Source organism: Equus caballus, chromosome 14 (genome assembly GCF_041296265.1).
Source record: "Equus caballus isolate H_3958 breed thoroughbred chromosome 14, TB-T2T, whole genome shotgun sequence".
In the NCBI taxonomy this organism is placed as follows: Eukaryota; Metazoa; Chordata; class Mammalia; order Perissodactyla; family Equidae; genus Equus; species Equus caballus.
Genome location: NC_091697.1, coordinates 77,597,132 through 77,620,550, shown reverse-complemented (window position 1 = coordinate 77,620,550; position 23,419 = coordinate 77,597,132). Strand labels below are relative to the sequence as shown.

Genomic DNA, 23,419 nt, shown 5'->3' with positions numbered 1-23,419 from the left:
ATCCCATTCACAATCGCAACGAAAAGAATAAAATACCTTGGGATAAACTTAACCAAGGAAGTGAAGGATCTATACAATGAAAACTACAAGAATTTCTTGAAAGAAATAGGTGATGACATAAAGAGATGGAAAGACATTCCTTGCACATGGATTGGAAGAATAAACATAGTTAAAATGTCCACACTACCTAAAGCAATATACAGATTCAATGCTATCCCAATCCGAATCCCAAGAACAGTCTTCACAGAAATTGAACAAACAATCCTAAAATTCATATGGGGCAACAAAAGACCGCAAATTGCTAAAGCAATCCTGAGCAAGAAAAATAAAGCCGGTGGAATCACAATCCCCAATTTCAAAACATACTACAAAGCTACAGTGATCAAAACAGCATGGTACTGGTACAAAAACAGGTCCACAGATCAATGGAACAGAATTGAAAGCCCAGAGATAAAACCACACATCTATGGACAGCTAATCTTCGACAAAGGAGCAGAGGGCCTACAATGGAGAAAAGAAAGTCTCTTCAACAAATGGTGCTGGGAAAACTGGACAGCCACATGCAAAAGATTGAAAATTGACCATTCTTTTTCACCACACACCAAAATAAACTCAAAATGGATCAAAGACCTAAAGATTAGGCCTGAGACAATAAGTCTTTTGGAAGAGAATATAGGCAGTACACTCTTTGACATCAGTTTCAAAAGAATCTTTTCAGACACCATAACCCCTCAGACGAGGGAAACAATAGAAAGAACGAACAAATGGGACTTCATCAGACTAAAGAGCTTCTTCAAGGCAAGGGAAAACAGGATTGAAACAAGAAAACAGCCCACTAATGGGAAAAAATATTTACATGCCACTTATCTGACATAGGGTTAATCTCCATAATATACAAAGAACTCACACTGATTAGCAACAAAAAAACAAACAACCCGATCAAAAAATGGGCAGAGGACATGAACAGACATTTCTCAAAAGAAGATATGAATATGGCCAATAGACACATGAAAAGATGTTCATCATCGCTAATCATCAGGGAAATGCAAATCAAAACTACACTAAGATATCACCTTACACCCGTTAGATTGGCAAAAACATCCAAAACCAAGAGTGACAAATGTTGGAGAGGGTGTGGAGAAAAAGGAACCCTCATACACTGTTGGTGGGAATGCAAACTGGTACAGCCACTATGGAAAACAGTATGGAGATTTCTCAAAAATTTAAAAATAGAAATACCCTATGACCCAGCCATCCCATTGCTGGGTATCTATCCTAAGAACCTGATATCAGAAATCTCAAGAGTCCGTTGCACCCCTATGTTCATCGCAGCATTATTTACAATAGCCAAGACGTGGAACCAGCCTACATGCCCAGAAACTGATGACTGGATAAAGAAGATGTGGTATATATACACAATGGAATACTACTCAGCCATAAAAAAAGACAAAATTGGCCCATTCACAACAACGTGGATGGACCTCGAGGGTATTATGTTAAGTGAAATAAGCCAGTCAGAGAAAGACGAACTCTATATGACTCCACTCATAGGTGGAAGTTAGTATATTGATAAGGAGATCTGATCGGTGGTTACCAGGGAAAAGGGGGGGTGGGGGGAGGGCACAAAGGGGGAAGTGGTGTACCCACAACATGACTAACAAAAATGTACAACTGAAATCTCACAAGGTTGTAATCTATCATAACATTAAGAAAAAAAAAAAAAAGTCAATATATTTAAGAAGTCCGTGTCAAGGATTAGTAAACTGCAGCCTTTCGGCCAAATCTGGCCCTCCTGCCTGTTTTTTACAGTCTGTGAACTAAAAAATTTTTTTTATATGTTTAATTTCACCTTCTAGTCAGCAAAACCTAAAATATTTACTATCTGGTCCTTTAAGAAAGCGTTTGCAGACCCTAGCCTGTATCATTTTTCCTCATTATACAAAACCTTCACCTCTAAGTAGATAACTTTTAAATATACATCCCCAGCCCTGACCACCATACTAAGCTTTCATAATCACTCACTGCCCACCAAACACTTTTAGATTTTCACTCTCCTTTTAGAAGGTTATATTTTTATAAGAAAATCCATCTGCCAGATAAGACCCTTTCTTGATTTTCTATCTGCCAATGGTATTATCCTGCTCTCAAGCTGGAAACCACACATCTTTGACTCTTCAGAAACTCCCCATGTTTAAGTCCTTTCTTACTTTCCATTCTTTCTGTATAATGGTTCATATATCCTAGCTCCTTTTTCTCCGTATTTCCTAATACACCCTGGTTCAAGTTCTTTTCTCCAAACCTAGACCTAGACAGTCAATTATTAACTGATGCCTGTAAATTTAATCCTACTCCCTCAACTCACTTAAAATGTGCATTTTGAATATCACAACTGCTTCAATTTACATCAAATAATACATTTATAATATTACTCCAAAAACCTTCAACAGTGCTTTTTCCTAAAGCAGTCTTTCACAAACTTAAGCCATTTGCCTACTGCCCTCATCATTTGTGCTACAGTTGTACATTAACACTGTGTCCTAAGGTAGAGGAGTTGAAAACACAGGTTCTGGAGTCAGCTTGCCTGAATTTGAATCGACCACGTAACAGCTATCAAGAAGTTACTTAACCTCTCTGTGCCTTTAGTGCCTCACATATCAGGTGAATATAATACAGTATCTAACAACTCATTGAGTTCATATGAGGAGTAAATCAGTTAACATACACAAAACATTCTAACAGTACCCTGTAAATAATAAGTTATCAACAACTGTTCGCAAATCTTTTTTTAACAACATTTTTTTTTCACTCAAATACATTTAGTTATCTCCTAAGGAATATCCACAAAATTCCAAATTTAATGTGCTAGCTATATTTTTTTGATTCCCATTAAAATAAACATAAATGATAAAAATCAAAAACACTTGGGGCTGGCCTGGTGGCATAGTGGTTAAGTTTGAGCGCTCCACTTTGGCAGCCCAGCCCAAGGTTTGCAGGTTTGGATCCCAGCGTGGATCTGGCACCACTAGTCAAGCCATGCTGTGGTGGTGTCCCACAACAAAAAAAGAGGAAGACTGGCACAGATGTTAGCTCAGTGACCAATCTCCCTCAAGCAAAAAGAGGAAGAGTAGCAACAGATGTTAGCTCAGGGCCAATCTCCCTCACACATACACAAAAAAATCAAACACTTGTCTGTGTACCACTTAATATACTTCAGCCACTTTGGAAAATACTGGCTTATAAAACAAAGAGTTTAAACTTTCAATAGCATTTTTGATTTACTACAATCTAATCCCAGTTACTAGTACATTCTTATATCCAACTCATCCCTTACATGAATGCTCTATTACAAATACTGTCCTGAAGTGAGAACTTTCACCACAACCATTCCTTCCACCGTCAAGAATGTCTTCAAAATCACTTCACCTTTTTTCACCTTCAGGACCAGATCATTCCTTCAAGACCCTCTCCTATAAAACTGGTTCTTTTGTTTCTCAATTAATTTATGAACTAGACTTCTTGTTTACATTCAGTCCAACTCACTATGTTGCAGCTGCTTCTTTAACATTGCATTTAAAGGTATTTTTCATAAGTGCAAAATCATATTTTCTTTAACAATTACCAGAAAAGCGCCCAAGCAGATTAGCCTGAATACTCGTAATAGTACTCGTAAGGTCTCGGAAATTAAGACAGTGCAGTTACATAATTTTAGATAGAGAACTTCTAGTGATATTAGTTTACTTGAAAAGGGCCAACAATTAATCCTCTTTAAAGTTTGTTCCAGATATTAATACACATCTGTGACATAAGTGATAGGAAGTAACATATGGACAATCTCCTATTAATACTTCATTCTGAACACTATTTTCTATGATAAATTTCAAACTTATTGTCTACTACTAATTTGTAGCTCTGAAAGTCCAAACTGGCTCAGAGGGCTAGTCAGAGGAGACTATGCAACTGTGATTAAGATTTTTACTATAAAAAACAAAAAACCTACCATAGGCAATTTCTTTCTGAAGAAACAAAAGTAGTATATTTAACATCAGGTGAAAGTTCCATCTATGACCACCTCCTTTTCACCCCTGGCAGTGGAATGCCACATTGGTAAGAGCAACCTTTAAAGTCAGATTTGGGTTAGGATCTTGACTTGATACTTACTATGATGCAAGCCTGGGCAATTAACTTCCCTAAGCTCATTTTTCCTCATCTGTAAAATGAGCTATTAATATTTACTTTCCAAGTCTACAGTGATCTTTAAATGAATACCGCAGATAAAATGTTTAACACAATTTTTGGAAAATGGTACAAACTTAATAAAGGTGGTAGTTACTTCTTTCATTATATAAGCTGTCTGCTTAGACATTTCAATTGGATTTCTAACCAGCACACCATTTTCCTCTTTTCTCTATCAAAGAAAATCTACTCTAGATCGTCTGGTTTGTCTTACTGGATGGCAATATCAGTCTCCTGGTCACCCAATCAGCTTAGTCTTATCTTAGTCTCTCTTTATACCAGAGGTCAGCAAATTATGCCCTGGCCCCATGAGCCAAATCTGGCCACCTGTCCATTTTTTAACAGCCTGGAACCTAAAGTGGTTTTTTGCATTTTAAAACATTTATTTAAGTACCTATAGAATATCATCAATTTTGCCTTTTAGTTCACAAAGTCTAAAATACTTACTATCTGGTCACCCTTTAAAAAAAAAAAAAAAGTTTACAGGGCCCTGGGATCCAGAGAAGATGAAGCAAAAAAGAGCCCAACATAGGTCAATGGAAGAGAAACCGTGGAGCAGGAAAAGGTAAGTAAACACCTCAATAGTAGCACTGAAGTCAAAGAAAATGGTACTGAGAAAAGTCAATTGTCTACGGAAATTAGGAGGTCACTGTTAACATTAGAGAATACAGAAATAATACTGGGAGTTGGATTTGAAGGCATTTAAGAGTGGAGAGTGAAGGAATAGAAGCAGTGAGTGTGAAATGTTTATTCTGAAAATTCAGCAGTGGAAGAGAAAATATAAACAGGTAAGTAGTTAATAGAAGGAGCAAGACCAAGTGAAGCTTTTCCCCAGGATTCAGAAAAATTAGAGTGAGAGGTAGACAGAAGCAACCTTGAAGTAAGGATAATAGATAAGTAAGGTGTCAGAAATTACTGCAGGCACAGAACGAGAAAAGTTACCTCTCTTCATTGAAGAAGAAATTAAAAATAGGAATAGATACTAACATATTCTAATATGAAGAGGAAAATAAGGAAGTTCAGAGTTAACTATTTCAGTATCTCCAGGAAAGCAAAGAAACAGTGTTATCTACTAAGACTGACAAGAGTGTATGGAACTAAAAGCAGAAAACATAAAGATTTAAAAAAAACTTTGCAAGGAAAGTAAGCAACAGAAGAAACAGGACACAAAATGATCATGGAATAGTGAGGACTCATTTCTTCTTGATTATAAAAGCACATGAGTTAAACATTTTAAATTTCTCAAAGTAAAAACTAAATTAAGTACCACTTTGATTTTCATATGCTCTTTCATTAGTGTTATCTCCCATTAGCATTTGGAGCTCTATTCAAAAGCAGACAACTATAATTTACTCAAAAGTTACACTCTTTATGCATTCAGTTGTGAACCAAAAGAGTTTTTTTCACATGTGGAATGAAATTATATGTGACTTCTAGACAAAATAATTTATGTACAAATGCTAGGTATAAAAAAGATATAGAAGTAAACTAGCCAAAACCACCCTCTTATTCCCTTAAATCCCCCAAGGAACTTGTTTGTCTGTCTTCCAGGGCATTTATCATATCCATAAAACCCCAACTATATAGCACCCTAGGGAAAAGTGAAATTTTAGATAATCTTGTTATCTGACTAGCTGAAGGTCAAAAATACTTTTTGAATTTTATTGAAAATACTCTGATGGAAATTACGTTAAAACATATCATACAATTCTCTGCATTCGCAAAGATAATATACTGAATATAGTTTAAGCAGTGTGGGACATTTCACCACTATTAACATTTAACTATGTTGTAATATAGTGATATGAATGGAAGTTGTTCAAACCTACAAGGCTGCTTAATTTAGTAAATAAGGCCCAGATGGTTGCTCTTTTAGAATTGTGCCTTTCATTTACAAGTTTCTGGTTTTTTCCCTTAATATCAGAATATTGCAATCTGTAACTTCTGAGCATGCCTGAGGAACAAACCTATTTATCCCTAATTTACTCCTTCTAAACTTCTATGAACTTCCAAACAAGATAGAAAGGTTAGCTAAAATGTTAGAGCATGTGCTTTAAGATCTTTGTTTCGGCTACTCATAGATGGTTTATCTACTGGGATACAGAGCAATCAGAGGAGCTCTCTCTTCATGGCTCTCAGCTAACTTATGTAGAAGAGGAAAGGAGCTTAACGTAGCCCCATGAATATTATCTGTATATTCTGTCTTCCTCATAAGGCTAGTGAACACTAACGGAACAAGGATCATTATTATTTGTGTTTACAGACAACCCAGAACAAAGCCTGACACTTAAGAGAATTTCAATAAATCCTTTTTGACTATAACAAACTGAAATCAACTAAATGGCTAATATTCCTTTTATTCTCCCAACACCCTCAGCAACAAAAAAGTTGTCCCGACATTTTTATCTTAGGTAAGTTTTACCTTTGAAGCAAGGTTAAAGCCTAGGGACATAAAAACTCTGAAAGAAACCTTAAGTGCTATAAGAAATGGTCAGAAGATAACATGCCTCTCTTCAGAACAGTTAGGCCCAAGGTTAAAATGTGCTGGCATGGCTGAAGTGTTCTTTTAAACTCAAGATCTTGTCCTCAAACAGTTATTAAAGTTCTCAGGGTATATTTCAAAAGAACAGGGTGTTAAGTTCAGCTTTTTGGTCTAATTCCAAGTCTAGTAATTATATGCTGCCTATTAAAATTCCCCTGGCAGTTCTAATTTAATAAGGTAGTGCTCAGTTCCTGTCAAACAGCTCCAAGCAATGCTACCAGCTGCACTGCTGATCCCACATAGTGTAATGTTTCAGATGTGATTAAGTGATCATTTAGAATTTCTCAGGGAAGAAACGGGTCATGCCTTCATTAAGATATTTATGGTAAAGTCACTGTGTTTCCCCATTTGTCCAACTGCTAATATCAGAACTGAGCAGGATTACAGTAAAACATCAGGTAGATGAGCAAGTGGCAAAAGAAACTAAAAGGAGTGTAAGGCTATTAAACTTCAACCTTTATCTGGCACCATAGTAAAAGGCATTCTGGCAACTGTGATCCTTTGCAGGGAGTAAGGGGAGAGGAAGTGGAAACAGCAGCATAAAACCAGAATTACTCCTCAAAATATACCGACTCTTGAAACGAGGTCCTAAAACTTATCTTAAGGCTTATAGATGCAAATATAAGTGGAATTCTAGGTAGAATCACTATCCTTGAGAACTTATTCTGTGATGAGAGTCTTAAAAAGTAAAACAACTCTAAGTGTTTCTGGCATTTCAATGTGTCTTAAAGAATGCTCCAAAATTACTTCCATCATTTAAGCACATCCCAGCTACAGGTTCTGTAAGTCAACACATTACTAAAAAGTCAAAAGAAAAGAAGTTTCTATTAACTGTAATCATTTTTCTCATCTGTATATTGTGTTTGTAAAAAATCTATCATTGTTCAGAATACTGACATATCACTTAAGGAAAAAAAGCATAATTAAGACAACACCTTATAACCATTAAAAGTCAAGAGTCATTCTAGGCAAAGAAAACTATTGACCAAAAAAATCAATTTAAAAACCAAGAGCCAAGAAAACTATCCTTTCTCTTGAGGTTGGCAACCAGCATAAAGATTTCATCAACTTCATTAGATTACATTAGGCCTGACTATAAAAAGCAAACAAACAAGATTTTTATTTTTGATTAGTGTGTCTACAATGGAGAAGGCACAGCCAAATTAAATAATTTTCTTCAAAAAAGTAAAAATGTAACTGGGGAAAAAATACAACCACCTAATACTTTTGAAAAGATAAGTTATCTAAGACTGTAAGTTTCTTTTTTTTTAATTGTAACCTAGAGGTATAATAGAGGTTTCACAATCCAATCCAAAAATCTTAGGGCTAAACATGCTTTGGAATTTAGACTTTTTTCCCTGAGATTTAGAAATACTACTTAATAATTCCCAGTGGGGTCCAAAACAGTACCCTGTAATCAAATACTTTCATATTTCTGCAGCAAAATGTATAAATACTTGGGAAAAAGGCCTCATTTTAGTTCAGATCCAGATCTCCCAGCAACTAAGTTAACATCAGGTCGTGTTTTGCTGCCAATTTTGGTTTTCAGAACTTTGTGGATTTTAGATAAAAGGTTGTGGACCTAAACTGAAAAAAATAGAAATAAGTCAGGCAAAAGTTCTTAACTAACTTTACCCTTAGCTTAAAAAACAGTAAGTTACATAAATATTGTCTGCTAACCCCGGAAGTTTACAGACGTCGAGATAGCAGTAGAAATATTTCAATTGTTTCTGTAAGTTACTTATACTATATTACAGAAGCTTAATTCATATGTCCAAAGAAAATCAAATATATTTTATTAATTTTATGAATGAAATAAAAGACATTCATATTCAAAAAGGATAAATTTCTTGCTTTGCAGTATTTTCTAGTTAAAAAAATAATTATTTCTACAAGTTAATAAAATCTTGAAATTGCACTGTAATTGAGCATGGTCAAAGTTACCACTAGCTTAAAAGGGTACGTGAAAGTTTGGACTCTGGTGTAATGAAAAGTCAGCAGCCAGACAAAGAAATTCTCCATTTCTCTCTTCTTTCTGCTGTCTTACAGTTTGGAAAAAAATAATCCCAGATTGTCAGAGGCACCAAAATGCTTATTATAAGAAAAGTTATACTCCTCTTGAAAACAGTAAATTACAGTTGTAAAACTCAGAGTCTGCAGTTAGGCAGTAAGTAGATATTCAAAATTCCAGCTCTACCATTTACTAGCTTTGTGACTTAGGAAATTAGTTAACTACCTTAAGCCTCAGTTTCCTCATCCACAAATGGGGGAAATAATAGTACGTACAATGTGGAGTTGTTAATGAAAATTAAATGCTAAATGAAAATAAGTTAAAAATAAACTTAGTGACAGGAAGAGCAACAAGAAGAATACATAAATAGAGAAACAGGTGATATTAATATATATTGGCAAAGTTAATACAGTATTATCAACCAAAATTTTCTGGATTTTTTTAAACCCAGACTGGCTTAACATAGAATTTTTTTTGCATACAATAAATGTTTACCTTGCATCTCATTAACTGAAATGCCATGAATTGAAAGAATTAGTATCCTATCCCTTTGTAATAACTAATAGTCATTATCTAAACCTATAATTTCTGTAAATTCCTGAAATGCCTCAAAGAAAGTTTTTGTGAAAAATTAACCAGTTGTTTGCATATATGGTTAGTACTTGGTAAATAAGAATATTTGCTAAGTCAAAATATCTAATTCCCTGACCATGTCAGAGAGTTCATCCATCAAACATCATGGTACTAGAAATAAACCACTTTGCTCACTACACAACCTGACAAAGCACTGCATGAAAACTTACCTATCTTCATCTTTGTCATATAGTTGGTAATAATCTCCACAGCCATTCCAAAAGGTGTTATCCACAACTTCTTGCCTTCCTGCTATGGCTCCACTTTCTGGTGTTACTTGGTTATTTTCTGTTTCCCTCTGTGTAACCCTTGAGTAAGGTGGATCCAAGAACATACAGTCATGTTCTCCATCGTAGTCATCACATTTTATTAAGAGGTCATCTGAGCCGTTTTCCTCAACTTCCAAAGCCTCCCTCCACCTCTGAACACTTCTTTGCTTAGCCTCATGCCTATTAAAACCTGTTTCTTGGTCCACCTGGCTTGAACTTATCAGTTTTCTAACTTTGGGCCTCACTACCTGTTCAGGAGGACTTCCCCTGTTCTTGTCCCTATCACTAGTATTTTGTTCACTGCAAATATGCCCCGGAGCACAGGCTGAATCTTCAGTTAAATTTTCTCTCTGTCTCTCCTGGCTAGTATTATTTTGTTGTTTCTTTCTAACAACTTCATCTTCAGAAGAAGACCTCTGAAATTCCTGATTGTTCTGATTGACAAACTCAGTATCACCAGAATTTTTCACTAAAGGTGCTGAATCTAACTCTTCAAACTCATCTCTTACTTCACAGTTAAAAGAGGGAACTGGCAGGGAAAGACCAGTATATGCCTCTACCTCTCCATTTTCCAACTCAAATATTGTATTGCCCAATGCTTCCTGATATCTACCACCTTCTACAACTTCTGCAGAAAGCTGAAGACGGTCATTATCCTCTCCATGTCTGCCATCTGGATCATAAGAGTCAGTATGAACCAATGCAATTCCATTTTGGACACTTGAAGCATTACAAGCTCCTGAAGTATATTCTTCCTCAGAGTGATTATGAAGATTCGTACTGCTTCCTAAGGCCTCTCTGCCTTCCTCGCTATGATGTACTGCAGCAAAGGATGGACTGCTCTCAATGGTTTGATTCAATGCCGTATCACAAATGGGAACTTCTGTTTCACTTTTTTCAAATAAAGGGTTGTTGGGTAAAGATGAATGAATTTGATCCACTGGACTGGAACCTTCATAGAGAACAAAAGAAACATATTTGGAGGGATTAATTTAGATAAAATTTTATTTAACAATGATTATTTAAATAGAATCATACCAAGTATTACCTACTTGAGAGTCTGAGTGAATTTCTTGGACAGCTCCTTCTGTGCTCCCCAACTTAACTGGGAGGGCAGATTGGCCACTCATGAGTTCATTTATGCCATTGTGTAGCCTCTCAATATCCTCTCCCCTGGATGTCTTCTACAGGTTTCTTTCAACTAAATCCTAATATCTAAAATATTCCATAAAATACACTAAAAGGAGAGGCTAATGAGAGACTGCACAATGAGAGGCATAAGTGAAATCACAGGGTAACCAATCTGCTCTCCCAATTGTTGGGGTGTGCAATTCAAACTTAACTTCTTTTACCACATGGAGGTAAAAAAAACTTCAAAAGTACTTCTGAGAGACATAAGAACAGGTTACAGAGCTAACAGAAATGAGACTTTATTGCGTTTAATGTCAATTCAGAAGATTATATATCAGTGTCTAGATAAATATTAGATTTCTATCCCCAAAATGGATTGTTGTAATACATCTACAATAGTGAGTTAACTTTAGATATGTTATAGCCATAAACGAAAAAGTACATTGATTCTCTTTGCCATAGTTTGTCAAAACCTGAGACAAGAGTAAAATCATATCTATTCTATAAATTACTTTAAGCACGACTACCTTTTATCACTACTAATATAATAAAAAGTGAAGACATTCGAGATTTGTTGAAACAAAAATTTATAGATTCTAATTGAAAAGCAATCTTGTCACATAACAAAAAGACTTCCTTAACAGAATGATCTTAGCTAATAATTCAGATTCTTGTATATAAATGACAGTAAAAATAATCTAGAATTATCAAGTTTGCTCAAGACAAGAGGAAGTTGTCCAAAAATGTGTAATTATAGTACACAGATAACTGCAAATACTTTTCCAAACCACTGAATAATGAAGAAATTTTAACTGACTAAGCATTACTTAATATTTCTATTTTATAAAGTGATTTTAAAAAATCAAATCAGCCAAGCTGAATTATTTAGAAATACAATTAAAACAACCACAAAAAGCTATTTAAATGTAATAGGTATGGAAAAATACACTCAGTTCACATTAAAAAAATTTTTTTTGATTGAAAGACGAAGATTTCCTCTGGTTGAAGGATGTAACAATGTAATCACCACCATGTCAGTGTGGTTATATTTTAACGACAGGCCATATTCTATTTTCTTCTATGTTTAAATGTATATACTATTAATATTAAATTCAATAAAAATTTCAAAATAGAATTTCTTGATAGGAAATGTACAGCATTTATACCCACAGACACACAAAAAACTTACTCACAATTTCAAATATTATAAGATCAATTCCTACATGCTTATTAATAACTCTTAAATAATTTCATGTTGCATACCTGACGAATTTTCCTTTGGAACATCATCTAGTTCCAACACTTCATAGTCATCACCAGCCCGACCTAAGCTTCTTTCATGCCTGGTCATACATGGTTTAAAACTGACATATGCATGTCTTCTTCCATATCTCCTGCCTGTGATTGTCTGATATCCTCCTGCTGGTTTGGGCCAGGCAGCCTTGCTGGATTCTTGATCCATTGCTGAAAAACAATGTTAAAAATAAAAGAGGTACAGCATTGACCTTTATTCTGGTGGACCAATATGGGTATTGTTTCAACATACATGCTAACTATTATTTGCCAAATCATATGTTACTGAACATCAACTGCACCTTACTAGCACTATAAGACATATTTCAAAAATTAACATGAAATACTATGTTATGAGGGTTATGTGGCCTTTCTACTCCAAAAATTATCTTTTAAAGATTGGTTTCTTTAAGGTATTTCAGATTTTTATAATGTAACCTACCAAGAAAGATATTTCATATGCTAATTTATTATCTGCAAAAGCTCATTAAGGATTGGAGAATGATCCTCCAAATTATCTAAGTAAAGTACCTTACATACAAGTGCTCAATACATATTCGTTGAATGAATTACCAGCACATGACAAGATGGTTTCAATTACATTAAGAGTGAATATATTCCTGTCAAAAGGTAACAGGTAACTTTTAAAAATGGAACCTATGCAAAGAACCAATGGACCCCAAAAAATATAGCCCAAAGATTAGGGTCAGATAAAATTTTCCAAACAAAAATAGTGATGAGCCAAGTCAAACATCACCAATGGTACACGTCATGGTAAGAAAAGCCCTCAACATTTGAACAACTTGAATACTAAGTTCTGATGACTGAGAGGTACACAGTACCTTCTTTTACTTAGTAGGACATTATTTTAAATATATATTAAGTATAAGTTTGCTCAGTCAATTAGATTTTACATATACTATGGCAGGAACTAAACAAAATATTTTCTCACAGTACATGGAATAGTTAATAAATGGAACAGTTACATACTTTTAATTGCATTAAAATAAGAAATATATTTGCTTCCAAGTGTGCAAGAAAAACAAACATTTATTTATAACATACAATACCAATAACAATACATTGTTACTTAATCCTCTCAACAACCTGATGAGGTGGACACCGTATTTTACTTTAAAGGTCAAAAATTTAAGGGTAAAAGTAAGTATTTAAGTAACTTAACTTGTCAAATAATCCAACAGTATGACTCCAGAACTAGTGCCCTTAACAAATCCTCCAAAGGAATAGTCTCCAAAGTGAAAAGCACAACAGAAGAAAAGGGGCTGTCCAAAAATATAAGAATTTCTATTTATGCTTATTTTCATATCGAAAATTAGAAATTAAGCTTTACAAATATTCAATATATGGATTGAAACTGGCCTTGACTAAGACCATGATCACATGTCATGTATGGTACTCAAGGTATCTGGAGGGAAAAATACCAAGTTGTCAAGATAGAGGAATTGAAAGACACCTTGCTTACCTGCTGGCTCTTTTTCAGTATACTGTGACATATATGGCAGTTTTCGTGTGCCTAGTTCAGTGGAATTATGAATGTGATTTAGTTTTTACTCACACAATGGATAAACTGCAGAAGATTCCTACAAAGAAACAATGGATTAAACAAAATATTGATAATACAAGCACAAAACAAAAATGACAAAACTAATATTCCTCCTCCTCCTAGTGAGGCTCTTTGTTAGCCCTATAATAATGTAGCTAAATACAATCTGATCTGACAAGTCAATCAAAAAACCTCAAAACAATCAAGATGGGTATTAGAAAACAGATTTACATTTCTTCTTTGAAAAACCTTGTTGGAAGTATGCATCATCCTTAAGATTGATAATGACAACAACACACATAATTTTTAAGTAAATAAGCAAATATAGTGGGAGAAGTGCTTACTGGGATACATGACCAAACTCCTTGGAAGTCGACTACACTATGCTATCTTGGCTTCTCCAACAAGCTATAGTTACTTTAGCCCTGGCATTGTTAAAAGAAGTTAACCCTAAGAAGACAAACATCATTTTAAAAAGGTATAATGGCTTATGACAATTAATAACTAATTAATAAATGTAAATAATGATATACTTATTCTTTACAATAGTCAATTGATCATTCACATACTTGAATCCCAAATAAGAACCTATTCTAAATTAGAAAAACTAAAATTTACCATATAACAAATATAGAAAGGTCTTCCTCCATTTTGAAATTAATCTATTTATTTACTATTTCAAAAGTTGCAACTTGTGCTTTTTTTAAAGTTTGGTAAAGGCTTTGGTGGTATTGTACTTAAACACCTTATTCACTTAAACATCTGAGCTATTGCTAATTGCCTATCACCAACTCAAATGTATTAGAAGATGACAGTTCTGCAAATGAGTTTAACTGTTTATGTTATCTGTTTAGCCATGGATAGCTATATATTAACGTATTAAGTGTACATACACGATCCCTCATATAAACTATAAATTCAGCAACAGGTTGTGCTCTTCTAATATATCTGAATCCAGTGAGATTGTTAGCAATAGGAAAAGGGTAAAAGAATACCAAACACCTAATTCTTAACGTACTGGCAAAAGCATGAGCTCTAATTAATACTGCTTTAATAATAAGAAAATTAATCTGAAATAACTTGAATCTTCCCAGATTCACAGCACAGACATGACAATCTTAAAGGACGACCATAGATTTAAGCTCAGGAGTATTTTATCCAAAGCCTTTTCTTTGGAATAAGGTTTATTCTACCACGTTTCAGGCACTATTTTTAGTGTTGAGGATACAACAATGAACAAAATGGACAAATATTCCTGCCCTCCTAAAATTACAGTATGGTGTGTAGACACTAAACAAAACAAGTAATAAATAAATATGTGTTACATAATACATACTACACAGCAAAAGGTGGCAGAGAATAAAGAGTTGCTCGGGTGTGCAACTTAAAACAGGGTGGTTAGGGAAGGCCTCACTGAGAAGAGGTCATTTGAGCAAACACCTGCGAGAGAGGGAGCCATGCGTAAATGTGGAGAAAGGAAATTCAAAGCAGAATAAACAGACAATCCTGAGGTAAGAACTTCCAGAAGTCATCACAGCAAGAAGTCTAGGATGCAATGAGCAAGACAGAAAGTAACAGATGAGGTCAGAAAATTAATTAGGGAGTGGAGGAGTGAGCTGGAACAGATCACATAAGCCTTTAAAGGATAATGCAAGAAATGCAGGTTTTATTCTGAGTGAGATGGAAACCACTCAAGAGTTCTAAGCAGAGAAGAGATATTATCTAACTTCTGTTTTAATAGGAACATTCGGGCTACTGTTTTGAATAGACTGAAGGGGAACAAGGTCAAAGGCAGGGAGCCCCGTTAAAAAGCTATTGAAATAATACCGGCAAGACATCACAGTAGTTTAGACCAGGGTAAAAACAGAGGTGGTGAGAAACGGTCAGATTCTGGATATATTATGAAGGTAGAGCCAAGAAAATTTTCTGATACAGGTTATAAAAGAAGGTAAGGAGCTGAAGTGGACTCCGAGGTTTATAACCTGGGCAACTGGAAAAACAGAGTTGCCATTAACTGATATAGGAAAATCTGCAGAAGACAGAGAAAATACCTTGAGTTTAGTTTTGGATGTGTTAAATTTGAGATATCTATTAGACTTTCAAGTAGAAGTGTTAAACAGGAACCTGAGGTTGACTGGAGAATTCTGAGCTGCTAGTATAATTTGGGAATTATCAGTATATATAGATAATATTCAAAAAGGCAAGAACTTGGACAAGACATCTAAGTGTAGCTGAAGAAGGAAAGAAGCTCAAGGACTGAGCCTTGAGATGATCCAACATTACGAGGCCAGGGAGGGGCTGGCCCCGTGGCCTAGTGATTAAGTTCAGCGCACTCTGCTTTATGGCCTGGGTTCATGGGTTTGGTTCCCGGGCACAGGTCGACACCACTTGTCTGCCATGCTCTGGTGGCGACCCACATATAAAGTAGAGGAAGACTGGCACAGATGTTTGCTCAGGGTTAACCTTCCTCAAGCAAAAAAAGAGGAAGATTGACAACAGATGTTAGCTCAGGGCTAATCTTTCTCAGCGGGGGAAAAAAAAAAAAAGTCCAGGGCAAAAGAAGTACCAGAAAAACTGACAGAGGCCAGTGAGAGAAAAGAAAAATCTAGGCGTGTGGATGCCAAATGAAGAAAGTGCTTCAAAAAGAACGGATCCATTGTGCCAAATGCTGCTAAAAGGTAAGGTATGATGAGGCTCTATAACTGGTCACTGGGCTTAGTAACATGGAGGATACCGGAGATCCTGGCAAGGGCACCTTTGATAGAATGGTGGGTGTAAAAGCATGATCAGAATGCTGTTAAAAGACAGTGAGAGGAAAGGAACTGGAACGAGTACAGAAATCATGAAAATCACCCTGCTTCTCAATCATATTTTTCTTTAATGTGATTCCACTTTCTTCTTAAAACTATTCTTTTTGGAGCCATCCAAATTCCTGATCTAAATTCAGTCTACTTGTTTTCAGAGTCTCTAAACTTTTCTTTCTTATTTCCACTCTATGGAATGGTAGATTTCACCCACTTTTACTTCTAGCCTTCTAGTATTCTCTGTAATAATCTTTTTAATTTCTTGCACTTTCTTGTTCTCTGTTTTTTGTTTTTGCTGAGGAAGATTCACCCTGAGCTAACATCTGAAGCCAATCTTCCTCCTTTTTTTTTTTTTTGCTTGAGAAAGATTAGCCCTGACCTAACATTTGTGCCAATCTCCCTCTATTTTGTATGTGGGTCACCACCACTGCATGGCTGATGAGTGGTATAGGTCTGTGCCCAGGACCCAAACCTGTGAACCCAGACCACCGAAGCAGAGCGCACGAACTTAACTACTACCCCACAGGGCCAGCCCCTCTTGCTCTCTGCTTTTTAAATTATTATTATTTTCAATAGTGGTTCTTGTCTTATGAATAAAATGTAGACTAGAATATCTCTGTAGATACTAATTATCTCTATTTCATCTGAGGCCAGCTATAGTCAAGTGTCTACAACAGCATTCTCTCATTTCTATCTCTGAACTATAAGAAAGAAAAAAAAAAAAGGGAGAACAGGGAGGAGAGAGGATGAATAAAAAGAAATAAAGACCACAGATGTATGTCAAGAGTAAAACGATTAATTCATCAGTCCCAAATTTATATCTAAAATGAACTGGAAACATTCAGTCTCCGAGTTTTCTCTAAAGAGATGTTTCCTTTGCTGAATTAATCTCTTGCTCCTTGTACTATTAACCTAATAAATAACATGACTCCTCTCTTCTTGTAACAATTATTTATTTCAAATGCTTTGAAGTTTTTACATGCTTCTTACAAATTATTTTAAAAAACTACACAAATGTGTTGCTAAGAATTAAAGGAATGAATCAGGGAAGTATTAATTCTAGATATTCCAATTATTAACCTAGAAGTCATCACTTTATCATTTTAACTAGGATAGTATGCCAGTGGCTCTAGACAAGCAATAGAAATAACCTTCAAAAGAATACAAGGAAAAGCATGGGAGAGAAAAAAGCAAGGAAAAGAATTTAAAGACTGGTGAATTTAAAGACAAAGGCCTTGTTTTATTTTGATTTGAATGCACTGTGTCTATTGCATGCACTATGTCTAGTATATTGTTTAAGATAGTATGTTGCTGAACGAACAGATGAATGAATGAATGACAAGTCTGTACTTCTTCTCTGATGGAAATGCAGAAATATAATGAGAAGAGAGGGCTAAGGTATACTTGGGTACACTTGGGTATACCGGCAGTCAAACTCCAACTCTGATACTTAGGCAAGTTAAATGAAAGCCAGTGGAAGAAGAAGTAATTTAAAAAAATAAAAATCTAAATAGTAATGAATGCAGAAGTCTTAAGCAAACAGAATAACGAGTGCTCATATACCTAAATGAGTACAATATACACTGAAGTTGGTACATAGGAGGCCTACATATTGAATTGCCTTCAGTATTGTCATACTTCTCCTACTCCACTGAGTAGTAAACTAATGACGAGGCTTGTATAATATTTAAAAATAACACATTATTATTTCTGCAATGTAGCTTATTCACTTCAGTAACATCACCATACCTCTATTAGAATAATGTGGTGATTTTAAAATCTCTCCACAAATCTTTGACACTTCTCCCTTCAAAAAGTGAAGCCTAATTTGCTACCCTTAAATGTGGGCTGTACTCAGTGACTTGTTTCTAATGAAGACAATGTGACAGAAGTGACAGTGTGTGATGTACAATACTAGGGCATGAAAGGCATTATGGCTTCCTCCTTGCTCTCTCTCTGGGAGAAGCTAGTTGCTACAGCATGAGATCACTTAAGTAGTGCTATGGATAAGTCTGCGTGATAAAGAGAAACTGAGGTCTTCTGGCAACAGCCGTGTGAATGAGCCACCTAGGAAGCAGATCCTTCAGGTCCAATCAAGACTTCAGAGGACTGCAGTCCGAGTTTACATCTTGACTGCAACCTCATGAGAAACCCTGAGCCAAAACCACCCCTCCAGGTTGCTCCTGAATTTGTGATGCACAGAAGCTCTGAGATAATAAATGTTTCAAGCTGCCACATCTATTGCAGCATAAAAAATTATCCTGCAATAGATAACAAATACAAATAATTTAGATTACATGTACTTAGATACTCGATTTTCTTATATTTCCACCTAATACGAGAACAAAGATTTTCTAATACCATGTCATGAAAATACATTTTTTCCCTTTAATAGATCTACTTATTCCCAGCATGGAAAGTGCCATGTTCGAGCTGAGAGTATTAAAATGAATTATACTGGTCTTTTGCTTGTTAACAATGTCAGAACTGCTGCTTAGTTCCACACTCCACCTATCACCTACTAGATACTCATTAAATAGCTACTGGATCAGGAACACTTACTTCTAGAATTTAAATCTGATTTAAACAACGTTTTAGGGAGAGGGAGAGAGAAATCAGTTGAACTTCTAGAAGAAGAGTTTCAACTGAATCCTTCAATCTATACCCCTGTGACCCATCTGCTGGGAGCCAGAAATAACTCGTTTTAAAAAATTGAGGTATAATTGACACATAACATCAGTTTCAGGTGTATAACATGATGATTCAATATTTGCATATACTGCAAAATGATCACAACAATAAGTCTAGTTAACTTCCATCACCACACATAGTTATAAAACTTTTTTTCTTGCGATAAGAACTTTCAAGATCTATTCTCATCGCAACTTTCAAATATGCAATATAGTATTAACTACAGCCACCATCTTATACATTACATCCCCATGACTTATTCTAGAACTGCAAGTTTGTACCTTTTGAGCCCCTCCACCCATTCTGCCCAGCCCTGACCTCCAACTCTGGCAACCACCAATCTGTTCTCTATATCTATGAGTCTGATTTTTGTTTTTTTGGGTTTTTTTAGATTCCACATATAAGTGAGATTGTATGGTATTTGTCTTTGTCTGACTTATTTCACTTAGCACAATGCCCTCAGGGTCCATCTGTGTTGTTGCAAATAGCAAGCTTTCATTCTTTTTTATGGCTGAATACTATTCCATTGTATCTATATATATGCCATATTTTCTTTATCCACTTACCCATCAATGGACACTTAAGTTGTTGGCTTTTGTAAATAACGCTGCAATGAACATGGTGAGGTACATATATCTTTTTGAGTTGGTGTTTGTGTTTTCTTCAGATAAATACCCAGAAGTGGAATTGCTAGAACATAGGGTGGTTCTATTTTTTATTTTTTAGGCAACCTCCACCTGTTTTCCATAGTGGCTGCACCAATTTACATTCCCACCAACAGTGCACAAGAATTCCCTTTCTCCCTATCTTTGCCAACATTTGTTATTTCTTGTCTATCTGACAACAGCCATTCTAACAGGTGTGAGGTGATAGCTCACTGTGGTTTTGATTTGCAGTTCCCTGATAATTAATAATACTGAGAATCTTTTCATGTACCTGTTGGCCATCTGTATGTCTTCCTTGGAGAAATGTCTATTCATATCCCCTGCCCATTTTCTAATTGGATTTTTTTTTTTTTTTTGCTACTGAGTTATATGAATTCTTTATACATTTTGGATATTAACCCCTTACCAGATATATAATTTGCAAATATTTTCCTCCCATTCTGTAGGTCGCCTAGAAATAACTCACCTTTTAACATGTCTTTTCTAGAAATAGAAAAGTTAATTGAGAAACAAATACAATTTGATCCAACTATTTGAAGGGGAAGTCCTGATTACTCTTCCAAGCCCACTGGAATATTATTTTATATTCGCCCATATTTAGCTTTACATATATGCCTCCAAAATGCCTTAAAATGTTTCTGAAAATTCTTTTTAAAGTGAGTTTCTATAATTATCTTGCCTGTATTTCCTTTTAGTAAAATACTTCTTTAGTCATGTAAAATTTTGTTAATTATATCACACTTGAGCTATAAATTCAGAAATACAAACTTCATGACAAAATGAGTTTATGACAAACTATGACAAATGCTACTAGAAAGCTGTTTTATACATGGTAGAACCAATTACATTTTAACTTAGCATACTAACGTTATCTCATCTTTCTACTTCAGCTGCTAAAGCAAAGTAAATATTCAAAGAGATTAATAAAGTATCTATTTTGAATAACAATCTAAGCTTGCATTTAATTTCTCACACATATTCTTTTTAAACTATCTCTTGAGTTTTCGTATCTTCTATCCACAAGCACAAATGGTTGCTTACACATATACACAACACCAAAATATTGCAGTAGATCTAAATAGTAGATACACAATAAATAAGGACTGAGGTGCTATTATTTCTATATATCACTGTAAACCACTGGACATATAACTAAAACTAATTGCAGTAAACCAAATAATCTACTATCAACCACCAGGCTTGGAAGTTACAGGCTGCTACACAAGAAAACTTCCAGGATGTGACTACCAAATTCTGCAAAGGGACAACTGCAGAAATAATAATAAAGAAATTTTAAAAGTACAACTGTTAAACTTTTAAGAAAATCGGTTTGCTAGCCCTGGTAACAAAGCTCTCCTCTCTTCTCTGAAAACTTTTTTGTAAACTATTGTAAAAGAAGAACAATAAACTCAGCATTGTTATAGTAAAAATTACATTAAAAACATAAACATAATATATGTAATCAGAAACAGATCTTTAGATAATCCAAAAATTTTATATCTGAGTAGTTAAAAAACTTAAGCAGTTAAAAACTTCCAATTTCTATTATGGTAACGATTCCATTTCACCAAATGTTTATAAACTCTTATTCTGTTTTAAAAAAGTGTTACAGGGGCTGGCCCTGTGGCCGAGTGGTTGGGTTCATGCACTCCGCTTTGGCAGCCCAGGGTTTCACCAGTTTGGGTCCTGGGCGCGGACATGACGCCGCTCATCAGGCCATGTTGAGGCGGCATCCCACATGCCGCAACTGGAAGGACCCACAACTAAAAAAAAGTACACAGCTATGTACTGGGGGGCTTTGAGAGAAAAAGGAAAAACAAAATCTTTTTAAAAAAAAAAAAAGGGTTACAAAATACTGTTTTTTTAAAGACTATATATAGAGAGAAACCTGTGAAGAAAGAATTGACTGGGCATATACCTAACACTCTAGAACGAGATTTTCTGTAGTTTAATGGAAGTATAATTGGTTAAGGAGGAAAAAAGATTAAAGAGGAGTCAAAGACAAATTGAGATGAAAGAATAAACTATCAATCCACTAAAAAACAAGACGAAGGATATTCCTCAAATTTACCTCTCAGAGAGGACGATCTCTGATTCAGATGTGGCAAAAATAAGGAGGGCCCTGGTCAACTCACCCTCCTTTGGGATGCACAAGTCAATTCAGTTCAGAATAAAAAAACGGCAGAGATTTATTCCCACGTCAATAAGCCAGGAAAAGAAAAAAACAAAGGTACAACCAAAACAGGGAAATAGAAAATTCAAAGTTATATATACCAAAATGTAGCAAAACTTCATTTGATGATTAAAATCACAAAATATGCTCAGACTAAATTAATTTATCTGTGCTATTAAGACACTTAGATGTGTGCTAACTACAAAAACAAAAGAGGATACGTGAGTAGGGGTTGGAGAGAGAAAGAAACAACCATGGCAAAATGTTGAAGTAAGATGATGTGTACATGGGGGTTTCTTTGTACTCTACATATTATTGTTTGGAAATCTTCAAGATAAAAACTTTTAAAGTATTTTCCTTTTCTCTGCAATCATTTGTTGAAGAATTGTTTACATATAATAAAGTACGAAACTCTTTAGCATACATTATAGTTCAACAAATTTTCACATATGTATACATCTGAGTAACTATCACTCGATCCATATATAAAACACTACCATCATTTCAGAAGGTTCTCTCTTGCTCCTTCCAACTCCTTAACTCCTTTCAAGCCACAGACAATTACTTTCCTGACTTTTATTACCCCAGATTAGTCTTCCCTGTTTTAAACTTCATACAACTGATATCATACAGTGTGAACTCTTTTATAAACATCCTTATTCATGTTTTTTTACCTTTCTTGGATAGATATAATTTAGAATTACTGGGTGACAGTATACGGTTATGTTTAGCTCTAACAGTTACTGCCAGATTTCCAAAGTGACTAAAACAATTTACATTCCCACCAGCAATATATGAATATCAGTTGCTTCATATCCTTGGCAATACGTGATATTGTCGGTCCCTAATTTCTGCCATTCTGATAGGGGTCTGATGGTGCCTCATTGTGACATTTCCCTGATGAGTAATAATGTCGAGCAGCTTTATCTATGCATATTGGCCATTTGGATATCTTCTTTTGTGAAGAACCTGTGCACTTTTTGGCATATTTTTAAAAGCTGGGTTGTCTTTTTCTTTTTGATTTGTAAGTTACTCATATTTTCTGGATACAAGTCTCTCACTAGATTTATTTATTTTAAATATATTCTTGCACTTTGTGGTTTGCCTTTTCTTTCTTGATGTCTTGATGAACAGAAATTCTTAACTTTAGGTAGTCTAGCTTATCAATATTATGTTCTATTTAAGAACATATTTTGTCTATGGTAATGAAGATATTCTCCTAGGTTTCCTTCTAGAAGCTTGATAATTTTTGCTTTGACACTTAAATCTATGATCCAACTCAAATAAACTTTTGAATATGGTATCAGTAAAAGTCAAGGCTCATTTCTTTAAATATGGATATCCAGTTTACCTAACACAATTCATTAAAAATAAAAGATTTCTCTTAACTTCAGTGAAGTTTTTGTCATA

The 23,419-nt window shown here is 35.0% G+C and overlaps 1 protein-coding gene across 1 annotated transcript in view; it reads right to left on the bottom strand.

The window, feature by feature from the left end:
• The window catches only part of PJA2 (praja ring finger ubiquitin ligase 2), a 76,907-nt gene that overhangs the window by 41,353 nt on the left and 12,135 nt on the right, over window positions 1-23,419 (bottom strand). The window contains exons 2-4 of the mRNA XM_001504586.5: window positions 13,596-13,713; window positions 12,083-12,283; window positions 9,590-10,640 (exon numbers count right to left, since the gene is read on the bottom strand). Of these exons, the coding sequence (XP_001504636.1) occupies window positions 9,590-10,640; window positions 12,083-12,283; window positions 13,596-13,626 (1,283 nt within the window). The 5' untranslated portion in view covers window positions 13,627-13,713. The remainder of the gene's footprint in view (window positions 1-9,589; window positions 10,641-12,082; window positions 12,284-13,595; window positions 13,714-23,419) is intronic.